Source organism: Loxodonta africana, chromosome 2, assembly GCF_030014295.1.
Source record: "Loxodonta africana isolate mLoxAfr1 chromosome 2, mLoxAfr1.hap2, whole genome shotgun sequence".
NCBI classification, from domain to species: domain Eukaryota; kingdom Metazoa; phylum Chordata; class Mammalia; order Proboscidea; family Elephantidae; genus Loxodonta; species Loxodonta africana.
In genome coordinates this window covers 223,561,008-223,584,281 of record NC_087343.1, presented here as the reverse complement: position 1 = coordinate 223,584,281, position 23,274 = coordinate 223,561,008, and the positions used below count along the sequence as shown (strand labels likewise).

Here is a 23,274-nt window from a genome sequence, read left to right as displayed (position 1 = left end):
AGTTACACACATAACTTCTTTAAAAAAGAAAAAAATACAGAAGTTATACTCGTTTTCTTCCTTCTTTCCAGAAGTAACCCATTGTGAAGCTGTTTTGAACTCAACCAGAATTTAACTAATCTGAGACTAGCAATTTGCAATGTAACAGATCTGAGATAGCACTTGTATGTGTTTTATATAAATCATAAGCCACTATTCAAATTATTCTGCAACTCGCATATTTCACTCAGCAATATATGTTTGATTTTTCCAAATGGATACTTATGTATCTTGTTAAGTTTGTCAGTGGGGACCTTTAAGAGCTCTAGAATATTCCGTCACATACCTCTGTGATATTTCATTTATCCACGCCCATAGTGATGGACTTCTGTTTTCTTTTTTAAAAAGTTATTATAACACTCTAACATCTCTGTACATGTCTTTTTAGGCCTTTGGTGTTTCTCCAGGGAGCATACTAAGAGATGGAAGTGCTAGGTGGCTGTCTTCTGCAGTACCACCAGTGGAATAGCAGGGCACTGAAGCCTTCCCCCCATCCTCAGCTGCATTTATATCTATCTTTGTGGTTTTTAATGGTATCTTAACTTGCACTCCCTTGATTACCAGTGAGGTTGGGTCCGTTCTTGTCTGAGTTTAGGGTCCCCCACTGATTGTACCTTGGCAGGTCTTCTAGCCTTATCTGTAATTGGTGGAGTTGGCAGGTACCCACCGTGACTCCTCACAACAGTGGGCTTGCCTTCCAATTTAAATTTGGCAACTGGCTTCAGAGTAAGACCACTTCGGAGGCTTCTGGGAGTTTCCCTTTGTCTTTGGAGGGGTTCCATTATTTTTGCCCTTGGCTTAGAGTTTTTTGGGGAAAGGAGGTACCCATTGAGAAAACACCTGAGACTCATTATCAGTATTTATCATCCTGCTTGGAGGGCGAAGGGGAGGGGGGACACTCCAGCTATGTGGGGCCTAATTTCTCTTTTTTAAAAATAAAGTTTATTTTTTGAGTAGTTTTAGAAAAATTGTGCAGACAGTACAGAGAATTCCCACATATCCCCCTTCCTTTTGCACATGGTTTCTATTATTAACATGTTTAATATTATAAACACGTCATTAATAATGTTTGTTATTAACATATTATTCCATTAGTATAAGGAGCCCTGGTGGCTCTGTGGTTAACAGCTATGGCTGCTAACCAAGAGGTCAACAGTTCAAATTCATCAACCACTCCCTGGAAACCCTATGGGGCAGTTCTACTCTGTTTTATACGGTTGCTATGAGTCAGAATCAACTCAATGGCAATAATTTTTTTGTTTGTTTTGTTCCATTATTATAAGGAGCCATGGTTGCACAGTAGTTAAGAGCTATAGCTGCTAACCCCAAAATTGGCGGTTCGAATCCACCAGCCACTCCTTGGAAATCCTATGGGCAGTTCTACTCTGTCCTGTAGAGTCACTATAAGTCAGAATCAATTTGATGGCAATGGGTTTAACCCGCTTGCCTTTGGTTATAATCCCATTTAGGATTAGTGGTGGGATTAGTGTAGGGTGTATTTTGAGTCAAACCCTTTTGAGATATGAAAGAGATTAAGCAAACCAGCAAAGGAAAGATGGGGTAAGATGGACACCAAGACACATGGAAATCTCCAAAGAATCAGGAAACAGAAGCTGAAGAGACAAGGACATTCCCCCAGAGCTGACAGAGAGAGAAAACCTTCACCTAAAGCTGGAGCTCTGAATTCAGACTCGTAGCCTCCTAAACTGTGAAACAAACTGTGCTCGTTAAAGCCATCCATTTGTGGTATTTCTGTTATAGCAGACCTAGATAACTAAGACAGTCAACTATGAGTTGGAATGGACTTAACGACAATGGGGATTCCATTAGTATGGTATATTTATCACAATTAATGAACTGATACTGATACATTATTAACTAAAGTCCATAGTCTACATTAGGGTTCACTCTCTGTGTATACAATCCTATGGGTTTTGACAAATGCATAATGTCATGTGTCCACCATTACAGTGTCCTGCAGAATAGCTTCGCTGCCCTAAAAATGCCCTGTGCTCCACCTGCCTGTTCATCCTTCCCCGCTCCCCTGAGCCCTGAGCAGGGATGTCTTCACTGCCTCCAGAGTTTTGTCTTTTCCAGAACATGGGACCTGGTTTTTATTGTTTGATTTCATGGTGTTTATCCCATGGTTGGAAGCCCTGGGTGGTGCAAATGGATAATAGCTGGACAACAAGCCAAAAGCTTGGTGGTTCAAACCCACCCAGAGGTGCCTCAGAATAGAGGACTGATGATCTGCTTTCTGAAAGATCACAGCTCTTGAAAACCGTATGGAGCAGCTCTACTCTGCACACATTGGGTCACCCTGAGTTGGAATTAACTCAACAGCAACTAACAGCAACACAACATTCCACTATTAGAGTGCAGGGGTTTCCCATCCAGGGACTCGCTCTGGCATGAGGTGCTACATTGGAGCTGGACTGGATTTTAGAGTCTGTGGCAGTGAATAGCTTGCAGAGAGTGTCACAGTGGATTCAGGGCTTAGGAGCTGCCCAGAACCCAGATACTCTCAACCTACCCTCCTCCCATGGTCATGGGCCCCTTAAAGGGAAAAACAGCCTTAGGGGGATTTGCTACCCCCAAGTAAATCTCCCCCCAACCAGAGGTAGCCCAGGATGGTGGAGCCCTCTCTGCCATATCAGCAAAAATGGCTGATCCCTCTTCATTCAACAAATCACGTGAACTTTTTTCCTCTTTGACACTCAAAATTTGGATTAAATCAGGTTTTTATCTGAAGGCAGCTTTGTTCAAAGTTCTTTATCCCTTTTTAGATGAGGGCTCCCTTTTTGCTTTCCTTCCCTACGTGCTGGGTGGGTAGGTGTGGGGGCTATTCTGTTTTACTATCAGGGTGGCCCCTAGTTCCACCCAGAAGGCACTGGGCTCTTCCTAGCTTCCACCTTGGATAGCAGGGGTCCCAACACCCAGGGAAGTTCAAGCAAACACTTCCCAGGTCTGCAAAACCAGCCCCACTCACCAATCTAATGCGTCTTCTGCCGTCTTTCTGCCAGTTGCTGCCAGCGCTTTGAGCCTACAGAAAGCACAGAGCACAAGGGACACTCAGAGCCAAGTCTTCCATATTTGGGAAAGGGTGAGAGAAGCAGGCGTGGTCCCACAGCACATCAGATCTGATGGGGTCTGGATCACCAGACGTCTGCAGCTGGAGCATGCATGACCAGGTTTCCATCCTCCATGGGCCACCATCATGCTCTTCTCTGGAAAATGAAAATCTGCTCCTATCACTCCCTGCTCATTTTCCTTCCTTGATTCCCCACTTTTTGTCCTTTGCATGGTGCCCAGAGGCCTGATGACCTGACATCTGTCCACTCCTGCCGTCCCTTCTCCTCCACTCTTCCCTACACTCCCTGTACCAAAGCAACATGGAACCACTTGGGGGTCCTAGAGTTCGCCGTGCTGGGGCACATCCCTGGCCTTTGTGCATGTGTCTCCTGCCAAAAGGAGCCCTACTCCAATGTTCTGTTGTTTTCACTGATTTTTGGAAGTAGATCATCAGACCTTTCTTCCTAGTCTGTCTTAGTTTGGGAGCTCCTCTGAAACTTGACAACCATGAGTGACCCTGCTGGTATCTGAAATACCAGTGACACAGCTTCCAGCATCATAGCAAGAGGTAAGCCACCACAATAAAGTAGAGGGTCAGCAAAAATGAGGAAAGCCCTTAAGGAGATGGATTGGCACAATGGCTGCAACAATGGGCTCAAACATACCAGCGATCATGAAGATGGGGCAGGACCTAGCAACATTTTGTTCTTTTAGACACGAAGTTGCTGTGAGTCAGAGCCAACTGGATGGCAACTAACAACAACAACAACCCCAATGTGCCCTCAGAGAAGCTGTACTGATACTCTGAGATGAGGCTCAGCTCAAACATCAGCTCCTCTGGGAAGGCTTCCGCAAACCCCCCAGGCAGAGCTGGTGTGCAACCCTTTCCTTCGTTTCTCCTGTGGAGTCCCTGGGTGGTGCAAAAATTTAAACGCTCAACTACTAACTGAAAGGTTGGCAGAGTGAATCTACCCAGAGGCTCCTTGGAAGGCAGACCTGAAAATCTGCTTCCAAAGGTCACAGCCTTGAAAACCTTATGAAGCACTTGTACTCTACACACCTGGTGTCCCCAGGAGTCAGGATCGACTTGATGGCAATTAACAGCAACAACAACCTTTGTTTCCCACCACATACATGTTCATGATGGTTCTCGTCACATTAACTAGCAGGTATATGTGTCTCCCCTACTAGACCTTGAGCTTCCTGAGGCCGGACTGTGTCTAATTCATCATCCTGAACCAGTCCGGTTTGAACTAGACCAAATTGGACAGGGTAGAAAATCTACTCAGCCACTACCCATCTGTCAATATGTGGCATTGTGGTGGCTTTCATGTTGCTGTGATGCTGGAAGCTATGCCCCTGGTATTTCAAATACCAGCAGGGTCACCTATGGTGGACAGGTTTCAACAGAGTTTTGAGACTAAGAGAGACTAGGAAGAAAGGCCTGGTGATCTATGTCTGAAAATTAGCCAATGAAAAACTTGTGAATCACAACAGAATATTGTCCCATGTAGTGCTGGAAGGTAAGCCCCCTAGTTTGGAAGGCACCACACAAGAGCTGCAGCAATGGACTCAAATGTGCCAATGATCATGAAGATGGCCCGGGATCGGGCAGCATTTCGTTCCGTTGTACACAGAGTCACCATGAGTCCGAGCCAACTGGGTGGCAACTAACAGCAACAATTTACTCAGAAATTAAGGGTGGAAATAGCTAGAGTTGATAAGGAACCCTATACGGGGCTGATTGGTGGTGCTATTTCGGTGAATACCAATGGGGACGTGGCTATACCTGGAGAGGTTTTAATGGAGGTGCCTTAAAATGCATTTCCCTACCCCCAACGTAAGTTTAATACTTAGATTAGAAGGTGTTTCGAGTATGAGTCCGGGCTACAGCATCAGGGCAACTGGTAGTAGAAAGAGGTGGGATTAAGGGGCAGTGAGAACCAGGCTCAAGCCCTGCCCTTTGCAGCTGCCCTGTCTGAGACTCAGGATCCACATCTGCAAAATGGGCTGGTGAGGATTAGAAGAAAGGTACCAGGTTTGAACTGCCCAGGACGGTGTCCAGCTCACAGCAGGTAGCCTGCGCCCCCATGATTCCTTTCCCCATTTAACAAACCTCTGGTTTGTAGTGAAGTCAATGGCACAGGACTAGGCAACGTTTAGTTCTGTTGTACATAAGGTCACCATGAGTTGGAGAGGACTCAACACCAACTAACAGCAACAATGATGCCAGCGATGTCCCAATCTTTTGAGGGAGAAGAAAGGGGGTCTGGCTCAGGGCTCTAAATGGGCTCATTCCAGTCTGAACCCCTGCTGAGAACTGGCATTCCTAACAAGTTCCCTGCTGAGAATTTGCATTTCCCTGCCAGATATACTGAATCAGAATCTACATTTTAACGAGAAGTCCATTTTAACTTCCTGGGAACTTGTTAGAAATGCCAATTCTCAGTGGAAACCGGTTTAAAGCCCCAGTCTAGCTTCAAGGTTATTTCATTCAAATGGCTGGGGTCTTGTTATAAGGTTTAAGAAAAGTTCGCCCCCTTCCAAATCGTAGGTTACCTAAAGCGCATTTCTGATATATTTCCCCGTGCAGATAAGCATCGGAAAAGAAGCAGACCTGAGAAGTCAGCTTAATGTGAAAGCTGGGATCAACATGCCCGAGGACGATTGCCCACTGGCTTTAGGGGATTTCTTCCCTCTCAGAGAGGAGCAGCTCCTGGGATTCAGTTTACGTGTACGGACCTTTCCCTTGCGTAAATCGGGCCACGCTAACACCGGTACGTAGTTTCTTAACCATTTCATTTCATTATCGGACATTCCAGAAATTTTCCATAAGGCTGGGTGGTTTTCCCAGCGCAGTTTAGAACATGGACCCCCGCCTCAGAGACTCACTGGACTTGGGCCTTTCAAATCAGAGTATGAAATACCTTGAAATGTCACCTTCAGGGTTACTGAACTACACACTGGTATCGCAACCAGGCACAGAGGTCTTCTCCCAAACCCTGAAAAACGCACATGGCCACAGTAACAATTAAGGTCTTAAAAAAAAAAAAACCAAACCCATTGCCATCAAGTTGATCCCGACTCATAGCGACCCTATAGGACAGGGTAGAACTGCCCCATCTAGTTTCCAAGGAGAGCCCGGTGCATTCCAACTGCCAGGTTTTTGGTTATCAGCCATAGCACTTAACCACTATGTCACCGGGGTTTCCAATTAAGGTCTAATTTCCCCAAATTCCAGGGTGCCCCTAATCAGCCAACCAGCAGAGTTTGCATTTAAAAGGTAAAGACCATCACATCTACGAAAAGCTGGAAAGGCCTTGTTTTGAGACAATATTTCTCACTGCAAGGTGTACCCCTCGACAGGAAGTGAGCGCTCTGAGCTGCCTGCTGTGCTGTAGCCAAGGTGCAGCTGGGCTAGGAGGGGTCTGGCTCCTGGATGACCAGTCCTGCCCCGGGTCTCCCTTCCAGTGGCAGTACTCACGCGGTGTGTGCCGGGAAGCCCATGGCCACAAGGGGCTCCAGGAGTGAGGAGGTGCTTCTGCTCTTGAGCTTGTTGGAGACCTTGGCGTAGAGCTGCGTCTCACCGGCTGCCATCTCTTCCTGCCCACAGTTGGAGAGGTTTGCCTTGCAGCCAGAAATCAGTAGATAAAAAAGAGAGTGAGAGGGAGGAGGAGAGGCTGAAGCTGTTAAGAAAAAAACCTCAAGCTTTTTTTTTTTTTTTTTTTTTTGGTCTTTCTGACAAAAGCTAATATCCTGTTTGCACGGGATAATTGGTTTTCAGAATTTTCTCTGCAGAGTGCCAGAGCACACTGCCTACCAACTCTAAATCTTTCCACAACGGGGTTCTGGTTCAGAAGGTCCAACCAATCCCCTGCCTGGGGTCAGCGTTGGTACTGACTAGGTGGCATTTGAGGGCAAGTCTGTGTAACAGCAGTGGGGGAAGAGCAAGGGGGAAGAAGACAGGGGCGATGGTTCTCTGCTGAGTCTTTCTGGACACGTGACCTTGAGTGACCCTGGATTTGAATTTCTTTATCGGCAAACAAGAACAACTATGAAACAGTTGCCATAGAGTTGGCTCCTGGCGACCCCATGTGTGTCAGAGTAGAACTGTGCTCCATAGGGTTTTCGATGGCTGATTTTTCAGAAGTAGATTGTCAGGACTTTCTTCCGACGTGCCTCTGGGTGAACCCGAACCTCCAACCTCAGTTATGAGCCGAGTGTGTTAGACCTTTACCATCCAGAGAGATCTATCACCCCTACTACCTTTAATCTTTTTGGCTCTTTTGTTACACATTGACTTCCTTTTCTATTGGAAAGGCTTAGCTTTTTTATTCAAGTATAACATGCATACATATATGTCGTACATAAACAGCGATCAAACACGGGTCCTCCACCTGTGACGATTTTGCCTCTCAAGGACATCTGGAAAAGTCTGGAAACGGTTATGGTTGTCACAATTGGGATGGGGTGAGAGGGGAACAACAGAGGCATTTAGTAGGGAAGAGACCAGGGCTGCTGCTCGACATCCTACAAAGAACAAGGCAGCCCCCACAAGGAAGCATGATCTGGCCAGAAGTGTCAACGGCTCTGAGCTTGCGAAGCCTTTCTCTAGAACATCACCAGCATCTCAGAAGCGTCCCCACCTCCTCCGAGTTATTTCCTGCCTTTCCCACAAAGGTAACCACTGTGCTCACAGGTATGCAGTTTTTGCCTAATTTTGAACCTCACATAACTAGGTCCATATAGTGTATCCCCTTTAGTGTCTGGTTTCTTTTTCCAAAAGTTATGTTTGCAAAACATATCCACTGTTGTCGCTGTGTAGTGAATAACCCATAATTCAGCCATTTGTTTTGTTAGTATGAATAATGCTGCTGTGAACATTGTTGTACGTATCTTTTTGTGCCCTGTGTAGGTATGTATCTGGGAGTGGAGTTGTTGGGTCATAGTGCACATGCGTGATCTGTTAGAAATTTCCAAGCTGTTGGAAACCCTGGTGGCGTAGTAGTTAAGAGTTACTTCGGCCATTAACCAAAAGGTCGGCAGTTCGAATCTGCCAGCTGCTCCTTGGAAACCTTACGGGGACAGTTCTACTCCGTCTACAGGGTTGCTATGAGTCGGAATCGACTTGCCAGCAGCAGTGGTGATGCCAAGCAGTTGTACAAAGCAGCCACACTAACTTGCCCACTCCATGGCAGTGGACGAGAGTCTTTGCTCCTCCACACACTTGTCCACACTTGGTATTGTCAGGCTTTTAAATTTTACCCGTGCTGGTGGGTGTGTAGTGGCATCTTTCTGTGGTTCTAACTTGCATTTCCCTGAATGGTAACGACATTGAGCATCATTTCACATGCTTCCTGGCCACCCGAATTCTCTTTGGGGAAATGCCTGTTCCAATCTCCTACCCACGTGTCTTCACTGGGTTATTAGCTTTTTCTTATCGACTTGTGGGAAACCTGGAGATGAGTCTTTTGTTGGATGAATTATTTTGTAATGTTTTCTTTCAGGCTGTGTTTTGCCTTTTCATCCTCTTAATGACATCATTGGATCATAGATAGAAGTTCTTAATTTGAAAGAAATTTAATTTATCCAATTTTCTTTTATGATTAGAGATTTCTGCATCCTGTTCAAGAAATTGTTGCTGATCCAAGTGAGGAAGATAGTCTCCTATGTTTTCTTCTAAAAGCCTTATTTTACCATTCATATTGAATTCTATGATTCATTTGAATTACCTCTGTGTTTGGTGTGAGGTAGGGGTGGTAGTGGTTCTGTGGTAGAATTCTCGTCTTCCAGGTGGGAGACCTGGGTCCATTCCTGGCCAATGCACCTCAAGCACGGCCACCATCCCATCCATCGATGGAGGCTTGAATGTTACCACGATGCTGAACAGGTTTCAGCAGAGCTTCCAGACCAGGATGAACTAGGAAGAAAGGCCTAGTGATCCACTTCTGAAAATCAACCAGTGAAAACCATATGGATCACAACAGTGTGATCTGCAACTGATCATGGAGATGACGCCAGACCAGGCAGTGTTTTGTTCTGTTATGCACGGGGTCGCCATGAATCAGGGACTGACTTGATAGCAGCTAACCACAACGACAAGAACAGCAACGATAGTGATGTGAGGTAAGGATAAAGGTTCATTTTTTTTTTCCCAGTGCCTTTATTCATTGAAGGAACCCTGGTGGCTCAGTGGTTAAATGTTTGGCTGCTAACCAAAAGGTCGCCAGTTCAAATCCACCAGCCACTCTTTGGAAACCCTGTGGGGCAGTTCTACTTTGTCCTATAGGGCCGTGATGAGTCAGAGTTGACTTGACAGCAATGTTTTTTTTTGTTGTTGTTGTTAATTCATTGAAAAGACCAACTTCTGCCCAGTGAATTGCAGTACAGCTTTTATTATGAATCAGGTGTCTGTATGTGTATTAGCTTTTTTCTGGACTACATTGCATTCTTTGTTTTAGTTGACCCTTTTTGTCTCCATATTATACTGCCTTAGTTACTGTAGTATTGATCCCTCTCTCTTCTTTTTTTTTGAGATTGTCTTGTCTCTTCTAGGTCCTTTGTTTTTTTTAATATAAATTTTAAAGTTGGGTTGGTTGCCACACTGTGGTATTGGAGAGTGCAGAAAGACCCACACATAGATGATTTTTATACAATTTTGTATAATTGAGTTTTAACGAAGGGGCCAGTGCAATTCAATGGGAGAAAGGAAAATATTTGCAACAAATGGTGCTAGAAAAACTCCATATCGATATGGGAAAAAAGTGAACCTCAATCTTTTCTCAATCACACACAAAAATTCACACCAACCATGTAATAGCCAAACTTAAAAGCTAAAACTATGAAAATTCTAGAAGAAAGCCTAGAAGAAAAACCTTTGCTATGTTGGAGTTTGCAAAGCTTTCTTAGAACATAAAAAGCCTGGGTTCCATCATCATTTAAAATGTCTGCTTTTTGAAACACACCATAAAAAATAATAATAAAAAGGCAAGCCACAGACTGGGAGAATATATTCACCATATATATACCTGAATAAGGACTTGTATCCAGTGTGTTGTGTGTGCGTGTGTTTATAAGCACACACATACACAGTATAATCAATAATAAGAAAAACAACCCGGTTTAAAAATGGGCAAGACGTCTAAGTGGACACTTGACAAATGAAGATACACAAATGGCTGATGAGGAAATGAAAAGTTGCTCAACATCATTAGTCATCAGGGAAATGTAAATTAAAACCACAATGTGTTACCACAGCACACTTGGTAGAAGAGCTAAAATTGGAAAGAGTAACAGTATCAGGTTTTGACATGGCTGCTTTATTTAGCTATGGAAGCCCACCAGCCTCGTGGGTCCTCTCCCTACTATCCCCTGGTTAACTGGCTCGATCTCTGACCTACCTATGACACGCATGTCAAAAAAATTAGTTAACTTGATTTCATGATCTCTTTTGGTTATCTGCATGTCTATTCAATATTGTTCTTCCATCTAAGATCTCATCAGGGAATATGGAGCCCCTATCACACACTCACCCTTATACTGGGCACCACTGGGGCTTAGGGATGAGGATAAATCTTAAGACTACATCCCTCAAGAGCTGTACTCCAGTTGGGAGCATCACCTATAACACAGATGTAAAAGCAAAGAAAAAATTAAGTTCCAAATTTCCTGGCACTGTCTTTAAGTGCAAACATCCAGGGACTGGAAAGAGTGTTTACAAAGGCTTAATGATGGATATATGAGCTTGAAAGATATCTGGCTTTAACACGTGCCATTCAATTGAAGACACTGACAGGTGTGTGGACAGGTACTAGGAGGCAGGAACATGGTACAGAATTAAACTGTGTCTGAAGATGTCTCTTTGGCTATTGTCACTGGCAATTCTTGCCAACTCTACCTTCTAAATCAACTTCCCATCCATCCAGTTCTCACCATCTGCACCACTCGTGCCCTGGTCCAAGTCCTCCCGTGATCTGTGGCTCTGAGTAGGGCCACCTTGGCCCCTACACTCTGGAGCCCTATGTAGATCATGTCCTTGCCCTGCTCAGATCCTGCATGGCTTTCATCACACCGAAACCACAACACCAGAGTTCTCACAATGGCCCCACACCCACCACCATCTGCTACATGTGCCTCTCCAACCTCGTCTCGCAGTTCTTTCCTCTTTCGCACCTCTCTCCAGGTACACAGGCTTTCTTGGGGTCCTCAAATACCCCTAGCTTATTCTCTTCTCTAGACCTTGACTGTCCCTCTACTTAGAAAACCTTCCCCTTACTTTCTCAAGACCCACTTCACCTTGTCCTCAAAATCTCGACTAAAATGCCACTTCCTCCTAGAGGCCTTCCTTCATCGCTCTGTCCCCATCACTCCTCACCTTCCCTTAGCCTAATCTCTTCATAACAGTTGTCATTACCTGAGGTCACTTACGGTGCTGAAGCCTTGCTGGACCTCCTTTGCATCTAGATGCCTGACATGGTGGATGCTCCAGAAATATTTAGCTGAATCCATGGTTCTGCTCCAGATATATGAACATGAAAAAAACAAAAATCCTCACAATTGGACCAATAAACCACACCATAATAAATGAAGAAGAAATTGAAGTTGTCAAGGATTTCGTTCTACTTGGATCAATCATCAGAGTCCATGGAAGCAGGTGGGTCAAGAAATCAAAGGATGTATTGTTTGGTCAGAACTGCTGCAAAAAACCTTTTGAAGCTTTAAAAAACAAAGATGTCATTTTGATGACTAAGGTGCTCCCGACCTACACCATGGTCTTGTTCATCTCCTCACATACATGTGAAAGCTGGACAATGAAAAAGGTAGACAGAAGAAGAATTGATGCATTCAGATTGTGGCGTTGGTGAAGAATATTGAATATACAGGGCACTGCCAGAAGAACGAACAAATCACACTGTTAAGAAATACAACTAGAATGCTCCTTAGAAGTGAGGATGGCAAGACTTTGGCTCACTTACTCTGGACATGTCATCGGGAAAGACCAACTGATAGAAAAGGACATCTTGTTTGGTAAGATGGAGGGTCAGTGAAAACAAAGGAAACCTCCATGAGATGGATTGACACACAGCCTCAACAATGGACTCCTACGTACCAATGACTCTGAAGATGGTGAGGGATTGGGCAATGCCTTCTTCCGTTATACATAAGGTCACAGTGAGTCAGCGCCAACTCCATGGCAACATGATTGACCACCTAGTTCTGAGCCGGGTATATACAACTCTGCTTTCCAGAGACTCTCTTAGTCTCCTCCACACAGTATCCGGGATTTGTCCTCTTTAAATGGCATCGTGTGCAGACGTGGCTCAAGACTGCGGAGGACCCTGTAGCATGGGACATGAAGTGTCCCCTAGTGTGCTGGGATGAACGCACTTAGGTTCTCTGTCTTTTGTCCGGAAACTCCATCAGGTAGAGAAATAGACACTCCCACCAAAGAGACCTGCCTGCCCCTTTTGGCTGGCTGTGTGCTCAGCCCCGGGCTGGTCTGTTCTTTCGAATAAAAGGAGCTCCTGTGTTACGATTCCCTCATGTGATGGTTCTGAAAAGGTTCACTTCACTTACTAATCAAAGGGAAGCTGCATCTTTTTTTTTCCTTCCCTGGTCTCTGTAGTCATACCACCAAGGGTTACCTGATAGCTACAACCAGGTTGGGTTACACCGATTCCCTCAATAATGCCATTTGCTACAATGATGGAGCTGACAAGGCTGAGTGACTTGGTGAAAATATTTCCCTATGGGATGACCTCGTTGGTGGCCTGCTTACCATCACACTCACTTTTATAATGCAAAAGGAAATTATTTCTGCTTTTAACGATGGCGACGCCAGAAATAGTGAGTAAAAGGGAGGTGGGGAGAGAATCTGTTTCTAAAAATAACTTCTCGACATTTTGTGGTGGTGTGCTACTGAGCAAGGAAGGGAACTTTCTTACTCGGGTTGGATGGTTCAGGAAGCATTTTACCATTGATTCTTCTTTATGGAAAAGTTCGCTACATGTGACGAGTAAGAAATAAGTACCAGCAAGAACCAAAGCCCAGAATGGCTGAATATGAATTGATTAGTTTTCTAAGATGTTCTGCAAAACTACTCTTAGAATGGAAATGGAATAAACAACTTTTAGAGCACAATTCTCGCTTAGATTTTACTACTGCCTTGTGAAACAGCAGAGAGACCAAGTTGGTTTTGAATGCCTTAGTAGCGCCCTTTTGAATTTCAAACATTCCAACAAGTAACCAGAAAAGAAATAAGAATGTATGCTCCATGAGTCTGTTTTTACCTGCAAATTGGAGCCCTGGTAGATTTTAGCACTCCAAGGAAGCTGGCTCCTAGAGAACCCATGGCTGATACCTGGGTAAGTAGATTGGAATTTAGGTGGGAAAATCCTGCCATTTCCTTGCTTGGGTGCCCTTCTCAGAGTTACAGGCAAAGACTGTGAAAGACTGCTGGGTGGTGTGTTAGGTGGAATTCTCTCGTAGCAAACAGAGCCCCAGTGTTGGCGTGCTGGAAGCCAGCGGTCTCTGGCTGCTCCTCATTTTGCTATTTAAGGAGGAGACTGGGCACCCAAAGGCCACACAGACACTTTGATCCTTAATTAGGTCATGCTTGCGTGAGCCAGGAAAAGGGTTGTGTTTACGGCAAACGGCTAATACTGTGGTTGAGCGAACCTTTTTTGTGCTATCTGCAGTTTGGGGGAGCAGCCATTATGTGAGTATAAGAACTTCTTATGTTTTTGGTAGGCTTACTAGATACATACATCGGCAAAAAAGTGGTGGAAGGTGCCTGGAGAAGAATTTATTTTCTTACAAATAACGATACAATAACTTCTAAATTGCGAAAGGTTCTCTCTCTAAAGGTACGCTGTTAAATTGGTATTAAAATTGGCCTAACCAACAATGGAAAAGTCACTATTTGAGTGAAATGAAGTTCTTAGTAGTTTTTCATTAACTCTGGTAGCTTCTGTCTTATCTGCTGTGGTTGAGAAAAAAATGCCTTCTCACTAGACAAGAGTTCCATCTGTCCACAGTGAATGCGGTTTATATGGACTGTCAGATTTCTAAGATTGAAAATACATTTGATCCTAAAACTATAAATAGGGGAGAGAATGATTTCTGCCCTTCCTTGCCTAAGGAGGTGGACGTGGAGCTGGAGCCGAATCTCAGAAGCCCTGAAATAGTCACGATGGGGGAAAACGAACCCCCCGCAACCGAAACCCCCTTCTCCTTTCGATCGCTCTTTGGCCTTGACGATTTGAAAATCAGTCCTGTTGCGCCAGGTAGGTGGGGCCAGGTGCGACCCTGTGATTTCCGCCTTTCCTCTCCTATCTAGGTGATGAATGGGGCCAGGTGTCTCTGGGGGGAAATGTCTTCCCAGGTGCTTGCATGCTCGGAAGCTAGGACACAAGCGCTTTCTTTGGCTTACAGGATCCCAGAGAAGGGGCTTTGAGAGGGGGTCTTTTTGTTCAGCTCCTTGCTGACAAGCCTGAACATCAACAACCTAGAGACAGGTGTTTTATTCTCTGGTTGAAGGTCTTCAGAGAAGGAGACTCCATAAATGCCCCGTCAGCCAGAGGTTAGATTCTGACCGGGACATTCTGAGACCTCCAGGAAGTACTGAGAACCAGTGGTCCCCACCCTTCCTGAAAACCTAGAGTCAGCTGAGCATTACCAAGCGTATTAGAGGCTAGATGAAAATCCACCCACAGGTGACAGAATTGTTCCCAGCAACCAAGCAAAGGAAAGCTGGTTGTGTAAATAAGTCTCAAATGCTTGGGGAAGCAGTAGGCTCCATAATAAGATCTGGCTAGGATCTTTTTGGCAAGAACTTATCAGGACTTGCCTAAGGGAGCCATGGACTTGTTGGTCCCAGAAGCCAGGCTTGGGTGCAGTCAGGGGACTCATTCTTTGGGGCTGCTAACGAGGACACAGTGGGGCTCTGGCCGAGGTCCCAGAAAGCTTGGGGTGGCGGTTACCCTAACTTGATTCCTTTTAAGCCACCTGGACAATTGATGTGGGCAGGGAATGGAGGGGAGGTGGAAAGAGAAGTTTCTAGTAAGAAAAAGACACATAATTTAAAAATATACATCAAAACGCATTGCCACAAATGTACTTAAAAAAAAAAACAAACCTGTAATTGCCTGATCTCCAAACTTACTTGTTTTTTATTTCACTCTTTTCCTATTCTTGCCCCTAATATGAATCCTTATTGTTGCCTATGGATTCATGCTTGGTGCAGAGATTAAAAAAAATAATAATAATAATCAAACCAGCTGCTGTGGAGTGGACCCCAAATCATGGCGACCCATGTGTGTCTGAGAAGAACTGTGCTCCATAGGGTTTTCAATGGCTGATTTTTTGGAAATAGATAGCCAGGCCCTTCTTCCTAGTCCATCTTAGTCTGGAAGCTCTGCTGAAACCTGTTCGGGATCATAGCAACACGTAAGGCCCCACTGACAGATGGGTGGTGGCTGTGCATGAGAGGCATTGGTCAGGAATCAAACCTGGGTCTCCTGCATAAAAAAAAAAAAAAAAACTTTTAGGACGCTAGAAATCTACCACGGAACCACCAATGCCCCCCAAGGAGCTGCTATTGAGTTGATGTCGGCCCATGGCGATCCAAGTGTGTCAGAGTAGAACTGCGCTCCGCAGGGTTTTCGACGATGTGTAGGTAATTTCAATAGCTGATTTTTTGAAAATAGATCACCAGACCTTTCTTCCAAGGCACCTCTGGGTGGATTCAAACCTTCAACCTTTCAGTCAGCAGCCAAGCACTTAAACTATTTGCATCCCCCAGGGACCCCTGTTGCAGAGACAAACAGGCCTTTTCTGCGTGCTACTTGGTTTTTATAATAATCTTTTTTTATGGCATCCAAACATCCCATCCAGTCTATGCATAATTTACCTAGCCATTTTACCATGATGTGACATATAATTGTTTCAAATATTTTTATAATATAAATAATATAAAATATGCATATTCCTTTCTGCTACTTTTTAGATGATTTCATCATGGTTAATTTCTAGTAGTGGGGAGAAACAAAAACTTCTAAAAAACAAGCAAAAAAAAACCAATATATTATTCGTTATAGAAATATAGAAAATACAGCTAATCAAAAAGATTCTTGAAAATGTCCTACGGTGACACTATTACTCAAAGGCAACCCTATTAATATTTTATTATCGGATTTCTTGCCTTCATTTCTATAAATATGTCTATGTCGCCCTTTGGGAATAAGATATACTATCTTTATGCTTTTATTTTTTAAGTTAGCAATGTCATGTGCATCTTTCCATGGCATTAAATTATTAAATATTCTTCAGAGATGGGCAAATGATGGCCTATGGGCCAAACCTAGCCCACCTCCTGTTTTTGTAAATAAAGTTTTATTGGAACACAGCCACACCCATTTGTTCACATATCGTCTACGGCTGCTTTCATGCTCTAACTCAGAGTTGAGCAGTTGCATGACAGAGAGCATATGGTTCAAAAAGCTTGAAATATTTACTGTCTGGTTCTTTACAGAAAAAGTTTGCTGACCTCTTAGTTATTAATCTAATATAATTATCTCTATTCTTATTCTTGCCCCTAGTATGAATCCTTATTCTTACCTATGGATTCATGCTTGGTGCAGAGATTAAAAAAAAAAAAAATCAAACCAGTTGCTGTGGAGTGGACCCCAAATCATGATGACCCATGTGTGTCCAAGGAGAACTGTGCTCCATAGGGTTTTCAATGGCTGATTTTTTGGAAATAGCCAGGTCTTTCTTACTAATCTGTCTTAGTCTAGAAGCATCATGACAACATGTAAGCCCCCACTGACATACGGATATACTCTGTCATTTCACCAGTCCCCATTTGTCAGACACTTAAGTTGTCTCACAAGCATTAATGTCATAAATGCCATTCCTGTAAGTATCCTTGTAAGTAGAGATTCATGTCCATCTATGATGACATTTTAGGATAAACTCCTAGGAGTGGAATTCCTAGATTAAAAATTACACCTATTTTTAAGCTTTTTGATACGTGTTTGCAATTTGACCCTCAGAAAGCTTTCACAGTTTATAACCTTGTGGACTGTAAAGGGGTGTCCGTTTCCTCTCAGTTGGGACCACAGTGGGTATAATAATAAAAAAATCATTGTCAAGTTAATATGTAGCTGCTATGTCTAACATACTTTTCCCCCCCAGAGATTGAAGGTTTTCTCATGCTTATATATCATATATGGAAACCCTGGTGGCATGGTGGTTAGGAGCTACATCTGGTAACCAAAAGGTCGGCAGTTCGAATCCACCAGGCACTACCTGGAAACTCTGTGGAGCAGTTCTACTGTGTTCAGTAGGGTCACTATGAGTCGGAATTGACTCGACGGCAATGGGTTTGTTTTTTTTGGTTTTTATGTCATATATCTGTCTTCTTTGGAGAGTTGCTATGTGTTTTGTTTTTTATCCCAGGCACGTCCTCAAGAATAGAAGAGACTAGCGGGGTGGGACTTTGTGGCACCCACCCAGGGCACCCAGGCAGAGGATCAATCAAGGAGCAAAAGTGAACTTATACAAAGTTTCAAACTCAATAACAATCTTTAATTATACAACGTGGACTCCTTTCCTCAATCTAATTCTTGGACATAGAACAACTGGAATGATGAGATGTCACTCTTGGGGGTTCCTTCCATTTTTTAAGTGTAACTTTGAAGGTGAGCGCCACAACAGCAGAGAATTGTTCATTTGGTGAAGGCTTCTTTTTATTAAATTGTTTTTTTTTCTTGTGGTGAGTAGGCTTCTTCCTATGGAGTCCCTACTGTGTACCAGGCACCATTGCAGGCTCTGGAGATACAACTATAAGCAATCTGCTTGGCTCGTGCTGAAAGAAAGACTTGCCTCCTGTCTCCCCTTTCTTCTTGCTCACCATGGTCACTAATTATTTGGCATGTGTTTCCTTATTTCCCTTCTTTCCTTTTCTCTCTCGCCTTTTCCTTTCTGCTTGCCCTTTTCTCCTTTTCCTCTTCTTTCACCTCTTTCTGCCACTTCTGTCTTGGAATTCTCTTCTATTTTAGGTGGCCCAGAATAGTATTGACCCTTTTATGATCACACGCTTTATTGCCAGATGGTGGTATTGTGGGTTTCCAAAGACTGGCAGAGAAAAAGGGAAAATTTTCTTAGCTCTTCCATGCGAGACCCTTTAGCTCAACATCTCCAAAACGGGAGAAGAGAGAGAAGGGTCTTTGTCCTGAGTAATTGCGGGGGCCTTGAGAAGCTTTCCTGTCCTTTATGCATTCCAACCCTTCTAATTTCTAGTGAAAGCAACCGTGGCGTGGATAGATTTTCAGGATTAATGAGGTAATTTGTATGAAGTGGCTTGTGTTCTCTGACAGTAAAGGATACCAGTGGAAATCCTCCTGGTTGCCTGGAGAAGCTTGAGTATCTTAATGCTCTTTATATAGTCTTTTCTGCCAAGTTGGCCTGGTTCTTTGGAGGGGGCAATGGTGATTCAGTGGTAGAATTCTCACTTTCCACGTGGGAGACCTAGGTTTGATTTCTGGCCAAAGTACCTCAAGCACAGCCACCAGCTGCCTGTCAGTGGAGGCTTGAGTGTTGCTCTTATGCTGAACAGGTTTCAGCAGAACTCCCAGACTCAGAGAGACTAGGAAGAAAAAACTGGAGAGCTACTTCTGAAAATCAGCCAATGAAGACCCTATGGATCACAGAACTCTGATAAAAAAAAAAATTTTTTTTTTTTTTTAATTCATAATTGATGTTTCATGGCTTTCTGCTCTTTTATCCCCCTTTCTGGTTTTCAGATGGGGATGCAGTTGCTGCCCAGATCCTGTCTCTGCTCCCACTGAAATTCTTCCCTATCATCGTCATTGGAATAATCGCACTGATCTTAGCGCTGGCCATTGGTCTGGGCAGTGAGTACGATCCATTATTTAGTAGACTCTCAGATACCTACTCAAGCACTGAAACTTTCATGAGTTATTGCCACACACCAGCCTTTTGCCATCACCCAGCCTTAATTACTGAAGGCAAACATCCTTCTGGGTTGCCAACTTTGAGTTTTATTAGCCTGCATGGGCGTAAGCCAGTCTGAGGCCAAGTCAGGGGCTGTTGGCCTTGCTTGGGGCTTCATCACCAAGGAACCTGCCCAGTTAGAAATGTCCAGAGGCGGCTGATGTAATAGGATCCTGCAGGCGGGAGGGGGGTTCACCCTTGGATGGAGAGGACAAAGAGGTCCATTCATGCAATGCCAAACATGCCAGCTATTTCTAAAGTGAGGTGCATGTGGCTTTTGAGAAACTGGGTCATTTGGAGGCTCTCTAATTGGGAACAATTTCTCATTTTCTGTTTTGAATAACCGATCACAGTTCAGTTTAATTCTCCACCAGCTCGACTGTGTGGTTCGCTGTTCATTCACTTCTTGCCCAGAGTAAGAGAAACAGGAGGTGGAGGGGGTGGCTGAGCAGTCAGGGCTTCTTGCTCAGCTGGTCAGCTCACACTCCTGCTGTCTCCTGACCTTGAGCCCCCCAGAGTCTAAATTCACCTTGAGTGTGGCTCCCAGACCAGGCCACTTAGTGAGACACAGTGGGGTTCAGAATTCAGAACAGAAACTGGGCTGAGAGCTGGCTGGCTGATTGGGGTGCAATTTCAGCGCAGGTTTCATTATTAATGGGTAAGCTTAGCACCACGTGGCAAGAAGAAGATTATTCTTTTTCCCAGGACCTTGCCGGTTGTTAATGTTGCCCACTGAGGAGGCCCTTAACACTCCCATCTTCTTCCTCCTTTTCCTCAGTACACTTTGACTGCTCTGGGAAGTACAGGTGCCGGTCATCTTTTAAGTGCATTGAACCGACAGCTCGATGTGATGGGGTCTCCGACTGCAAAGACGGGGAGGATGAGTACCGGTGTGGTAATGTCAAGTCTTTTCCCTGTAGAAGTAGGAGAAAGTCAGCAGAAGTCTGACCCTCAGCTTTCTCATCTGTGAAATGGGTCCAAACCATTGTCAAGTCATGTTGCCAACTGGGATTCAATTGGCATTTCCTCCAGGAGACACTGGGCTGGGTGTTAAGGGATGGCAGTCCATGGAACTTGAATTCATTTGGGGAGACTACACAAGCAAGAGATCTCAGAGGGTCCAGGCAGTAAGAACTGTCGCTGCTTTACAAAGTGGAGGCACTGCAGACAGGGGCAAGGTCAAATTCAGTGGAGGAGGGGTTTGAGTTGGCCATGCAGAAATAACAGATATAATTAATGAAAATAACTAGTGGGCAGAAATAGCTAATGGAAATGAATGGAGTTCAACAAGGGGGCAGCCTGTGTGAATGTATGAGACAAAATGGAATATCGAATCTCTGCCCATGGTCTCAAGCCTCCTCTGGCCACTAATGGGAGTTTTCCTTCCTGTGTGCTGGCCAGTTCGGGTAAGCGGTCAGAATGCTGTGCTCCAGGTGTTTACAGCTGCTTCCTGGAAGACCATGTGCTCTGATGACTGGAAAGGTCTCTACGCAAACGTTGCCTGTGCCCAGCTAGGTTTTCCAAGGTAATTTTAACAGCATTCTCAACCCCTGTGTACAAACAGCAATAGTACAAACAATGAAGAAAGACAGCTACTATCTAGTTGAGCGCGTAGTAGGTGCTTTAACCCCTTATCACTTTCAATCCTCATGACAACCTATAATATTTGATTATCATTCCTCATTTTACGGGTGAGGAAACCAAGGCCCAGGTGGGTTAAATAACTGGGTCAAGGCCACACAGGAAGTGGCATGTTTGGGGGTGTCTTGGGGAAGAACAGAACTTTAAGTGCAAGGGTGCAATAAAGAGCTTGGGAGATGAAAAAACAAACCCTCTAGTTCCTCACCCTACAGCATATAGTTTCATGGACACTACTCTGCTTGGTCCTGATGGTCACGTCAATATCCATGCACACTTCCCGGTGAACCACAAAGAATCCATTTTTGAAAATTAGCAATTTAATGTAAGCACAGTCATTCAAAATGGTTGTGTAGCAACATGTAGGAGAAACTATGGTAATGCATTTTTCAATTTTCTGCTTTTGGTGTGGCCTACGTGACCTTTTGCTTTGGAGCAATACATTTCACTCTGATGCAGGCCTCCTTCTCTCTCCTGGGTCCTTCCTTTTGACTCCCAACAGCTGCCATCCATCCAGGGGTGTCCGTAACTTCACCCTCACTCCCCTTTGCTCTTGATTCTCTGAGCTCACAGCAGGCATGCTCTTTGAGATCTCACTTCATCTCAGGGACTGAGCAAGAGTGGTAAGGATGAGTGTGGAAACACTTCCCTGTTTCCACTCAAGGAAAAGGGACCATTTACGCTACACTTGAATCCTGAATCCTCCCTGGGGTCTTGCTTTTCAAATTCAATGCATCATATTTTCAGCTTCCATTCTCCAAAGCCAAATCCAAATGTCCTCTGGCCTTTATCCCTGAGGTCTGCCTCATTCTTTCCCCATGCCAACATAGATTCAGAAATCACTGCAATTCAAGCTCAACGACAACAGTAAAAATCACTCACAGAAATGCTTTTGGTAATGTAGAATTTACCCCCCCTTTTTTTATGTAAAGAGGAGGAAGTTCACATCAAGTACACCACCACTGCCAACAGCCGAAAACTTCCCTGTTAGGCATTTCCGGTCCCTGATGAGCCTCTTTCTCTGGCTTACCACCAGGGGGCGCCATTCTCTTCCCCTCGCTCTACTCCCTTCTAGAGTACAACCCTCTCCTCTAGATCCTTAGGCTCTCTGCTTTTAGGCATAATAACTTAGCTCAACTCCTTCTTTCCTTTCCTAGCTGACCTGGGTCAAGGATTCCCACCCTTCCTGGGCAGCAGTTAGGGACCACCCGGTAGCTTGAAAAGCCCTCAGGTCTCTCTTGGCCATTTGGTATAATATTTCTTCCTACTTTTAAAATACCTATGGAAGCAGCAGTCAAGAAACCAAACAATGTATTTCATTGGGAAATCTGCTGCAAAAGGCCTCTTTAAAGTGTTAAAAAGCAAAGAAGTCACCTTGAAGACTAAGGTGAAGACTAAGACCCAAGCCATGGTTTTTTCAATCGCCTCATATGCCTGTGAAAGCAGGACAATGAATAGGAAGACTGGAGAAGAACTGATACTTTTGAATTAGGGTGTGGTGAAGAATGCAGAATATATGATGAACTGCCAGAAGAAGGAACATATCTGTCTTGGAAGAAGTACAGTCAGAATGCTCCCTAGAAGTGTTGTTGTTATTGTTAGGTGCCATCGAGTTGGTTCCAACTCATAGTGACCCTATGCACAACAGAACGACACACTACCCAGTCCTGGCCATCTTTACAATTGTTGTTATGCTCGAGCTCATTGTTACAGCCACTGTGTCAGACCACCTTGTTGAGGGTCTTCCTCTTCTCCACTGACCCTGTACTTTGCCAAGTGTGATGTCCTTCTCCAGAGACTGATCCCTCCTGACAACATGTCCAAAGTATGTAAGGCGCAGTCTCGCCATCCTTACTTATAAGGAGCATTCTGGTTGTATGTCTTTCAAGACAGATTTGTTCGTTCTTTTGGCAGTCCATGGTATATTCAATATTCTTCACCAACACCACAATTCAAAGGCGTCAACTCTTCTTCGGTCTTCCTTATTCATTGTCCAGCTTTCACACGTGTATGATGCCATTGATAATACCATGGCTCGGGTCAGGCATATGTTAGTCTTCAAGGCAACACCCTTGCTTTTAAACACTTTAAAGAGGTCCTTGGCAGCAGATTTACCCAATGCAATGCGTCTTTTGATTTCTTGACTGCTGCTTCCATGGCTGTTGATTGTGGATCCAAGTAAAATGAAATCCTTGACAACTTCAATCTTTTCTCTGTTTATCATGATGTTACTCATTGGTCCAGTTGTGAGACTTTTTGTTTTCTTTATGTTGAGGTGCAATCCATACTGAAGGCTGTATTTTATTGACTATGCAGAGGCATTTGACTGTGTGGATCATAACAAGTTATGGATAACATTGCAAAGAATGGCAATTCCAGAACACTTAATTGCACTCATGAGAAACCTTTACATAGATCAAGAGGCAGTTGTTCGGACAGAACAAGGGGATGCTGATTGGTTTAAAGTCAGGTGTGCGTCAGGGTTGTATCCTTTGACCATACCTATTG

General features: G+C 44.3%; 2 protein-coding genes across 9 annotated transcripts in view; one reads left to right on the top strand and one right to left on the bottom strand.

Annotated features, from left to right (window-relative positions):
- Positions 1–7,116, bottom strand: part of UBASH3A (ubiquitin associated and SH3 domain containing A) — an 81,783-nt gene extending 74,667 nt beyond the window's left edge. Inside the window, exons 1-2 of one of the 6 annotated variants that reach the window (XM_064279492.1) lie at positions 6,596–7,116; positions 3,029–3,082 (exon numbers count right to left, since the gene is read on the bottom strand). In XM_064279492.1, the coding sequence (XP_064135562.1) occupies positions 3,029–3,082; positions 6,596–6,708 (167 nt within the window). In that variant the 5' untranslated portion in view covers positions 6,709–7,116. The remainder of the gene's footprint in view (positions 1–3,028; positions 3,083–6,595) is intronic. The other 5 variants (XM_064279493.1, XM_064279491.1, XM_064279497.1 and 2 more) reach the window with 5 other exon arrangements.
- A 2,145-nt stretch (positions 7,117–9,261) lies between these two features.
- Positions 9,262–23,274, top strand: part of TMPRSS3 (transmembrane serine protease 3) — a 37,231-nt gene continuing 23,218 nt past the window's right edge. The window contains exons 1-6 of one of the 3 annotated variants that reach the window (XM_064279499.1): positions 9,262–13,828; positions 14,252–14,396; positions 17,572–17,813; positions 18,918–19,028; positions 19,907–20,023; positions 20,530–20,653. In XM_064279499.1, coding sequence (XP_064135569.1) covers positions 17,759–17,813; positions 18,918–19,028; positions 19,907–20,023; positions 20,530–20,653 — 407 coding nt within the window. In that variant the 5' untranslated portion in view covers positions 9,262–13,828; positions 14,252–14,396; positions 17,572–17,758. Of the gene's footprint in view, positions 13,829–14,251; positions 17,814–18,917; positions 19,029–19,906; positions 20,024–20,529; positions 20,654–23,274 lie in introns of all 3 variants that reach the window. The other 2 variants (XM_023559116.2, XM_064279498.1) reach the window with 2 other exon arrangements.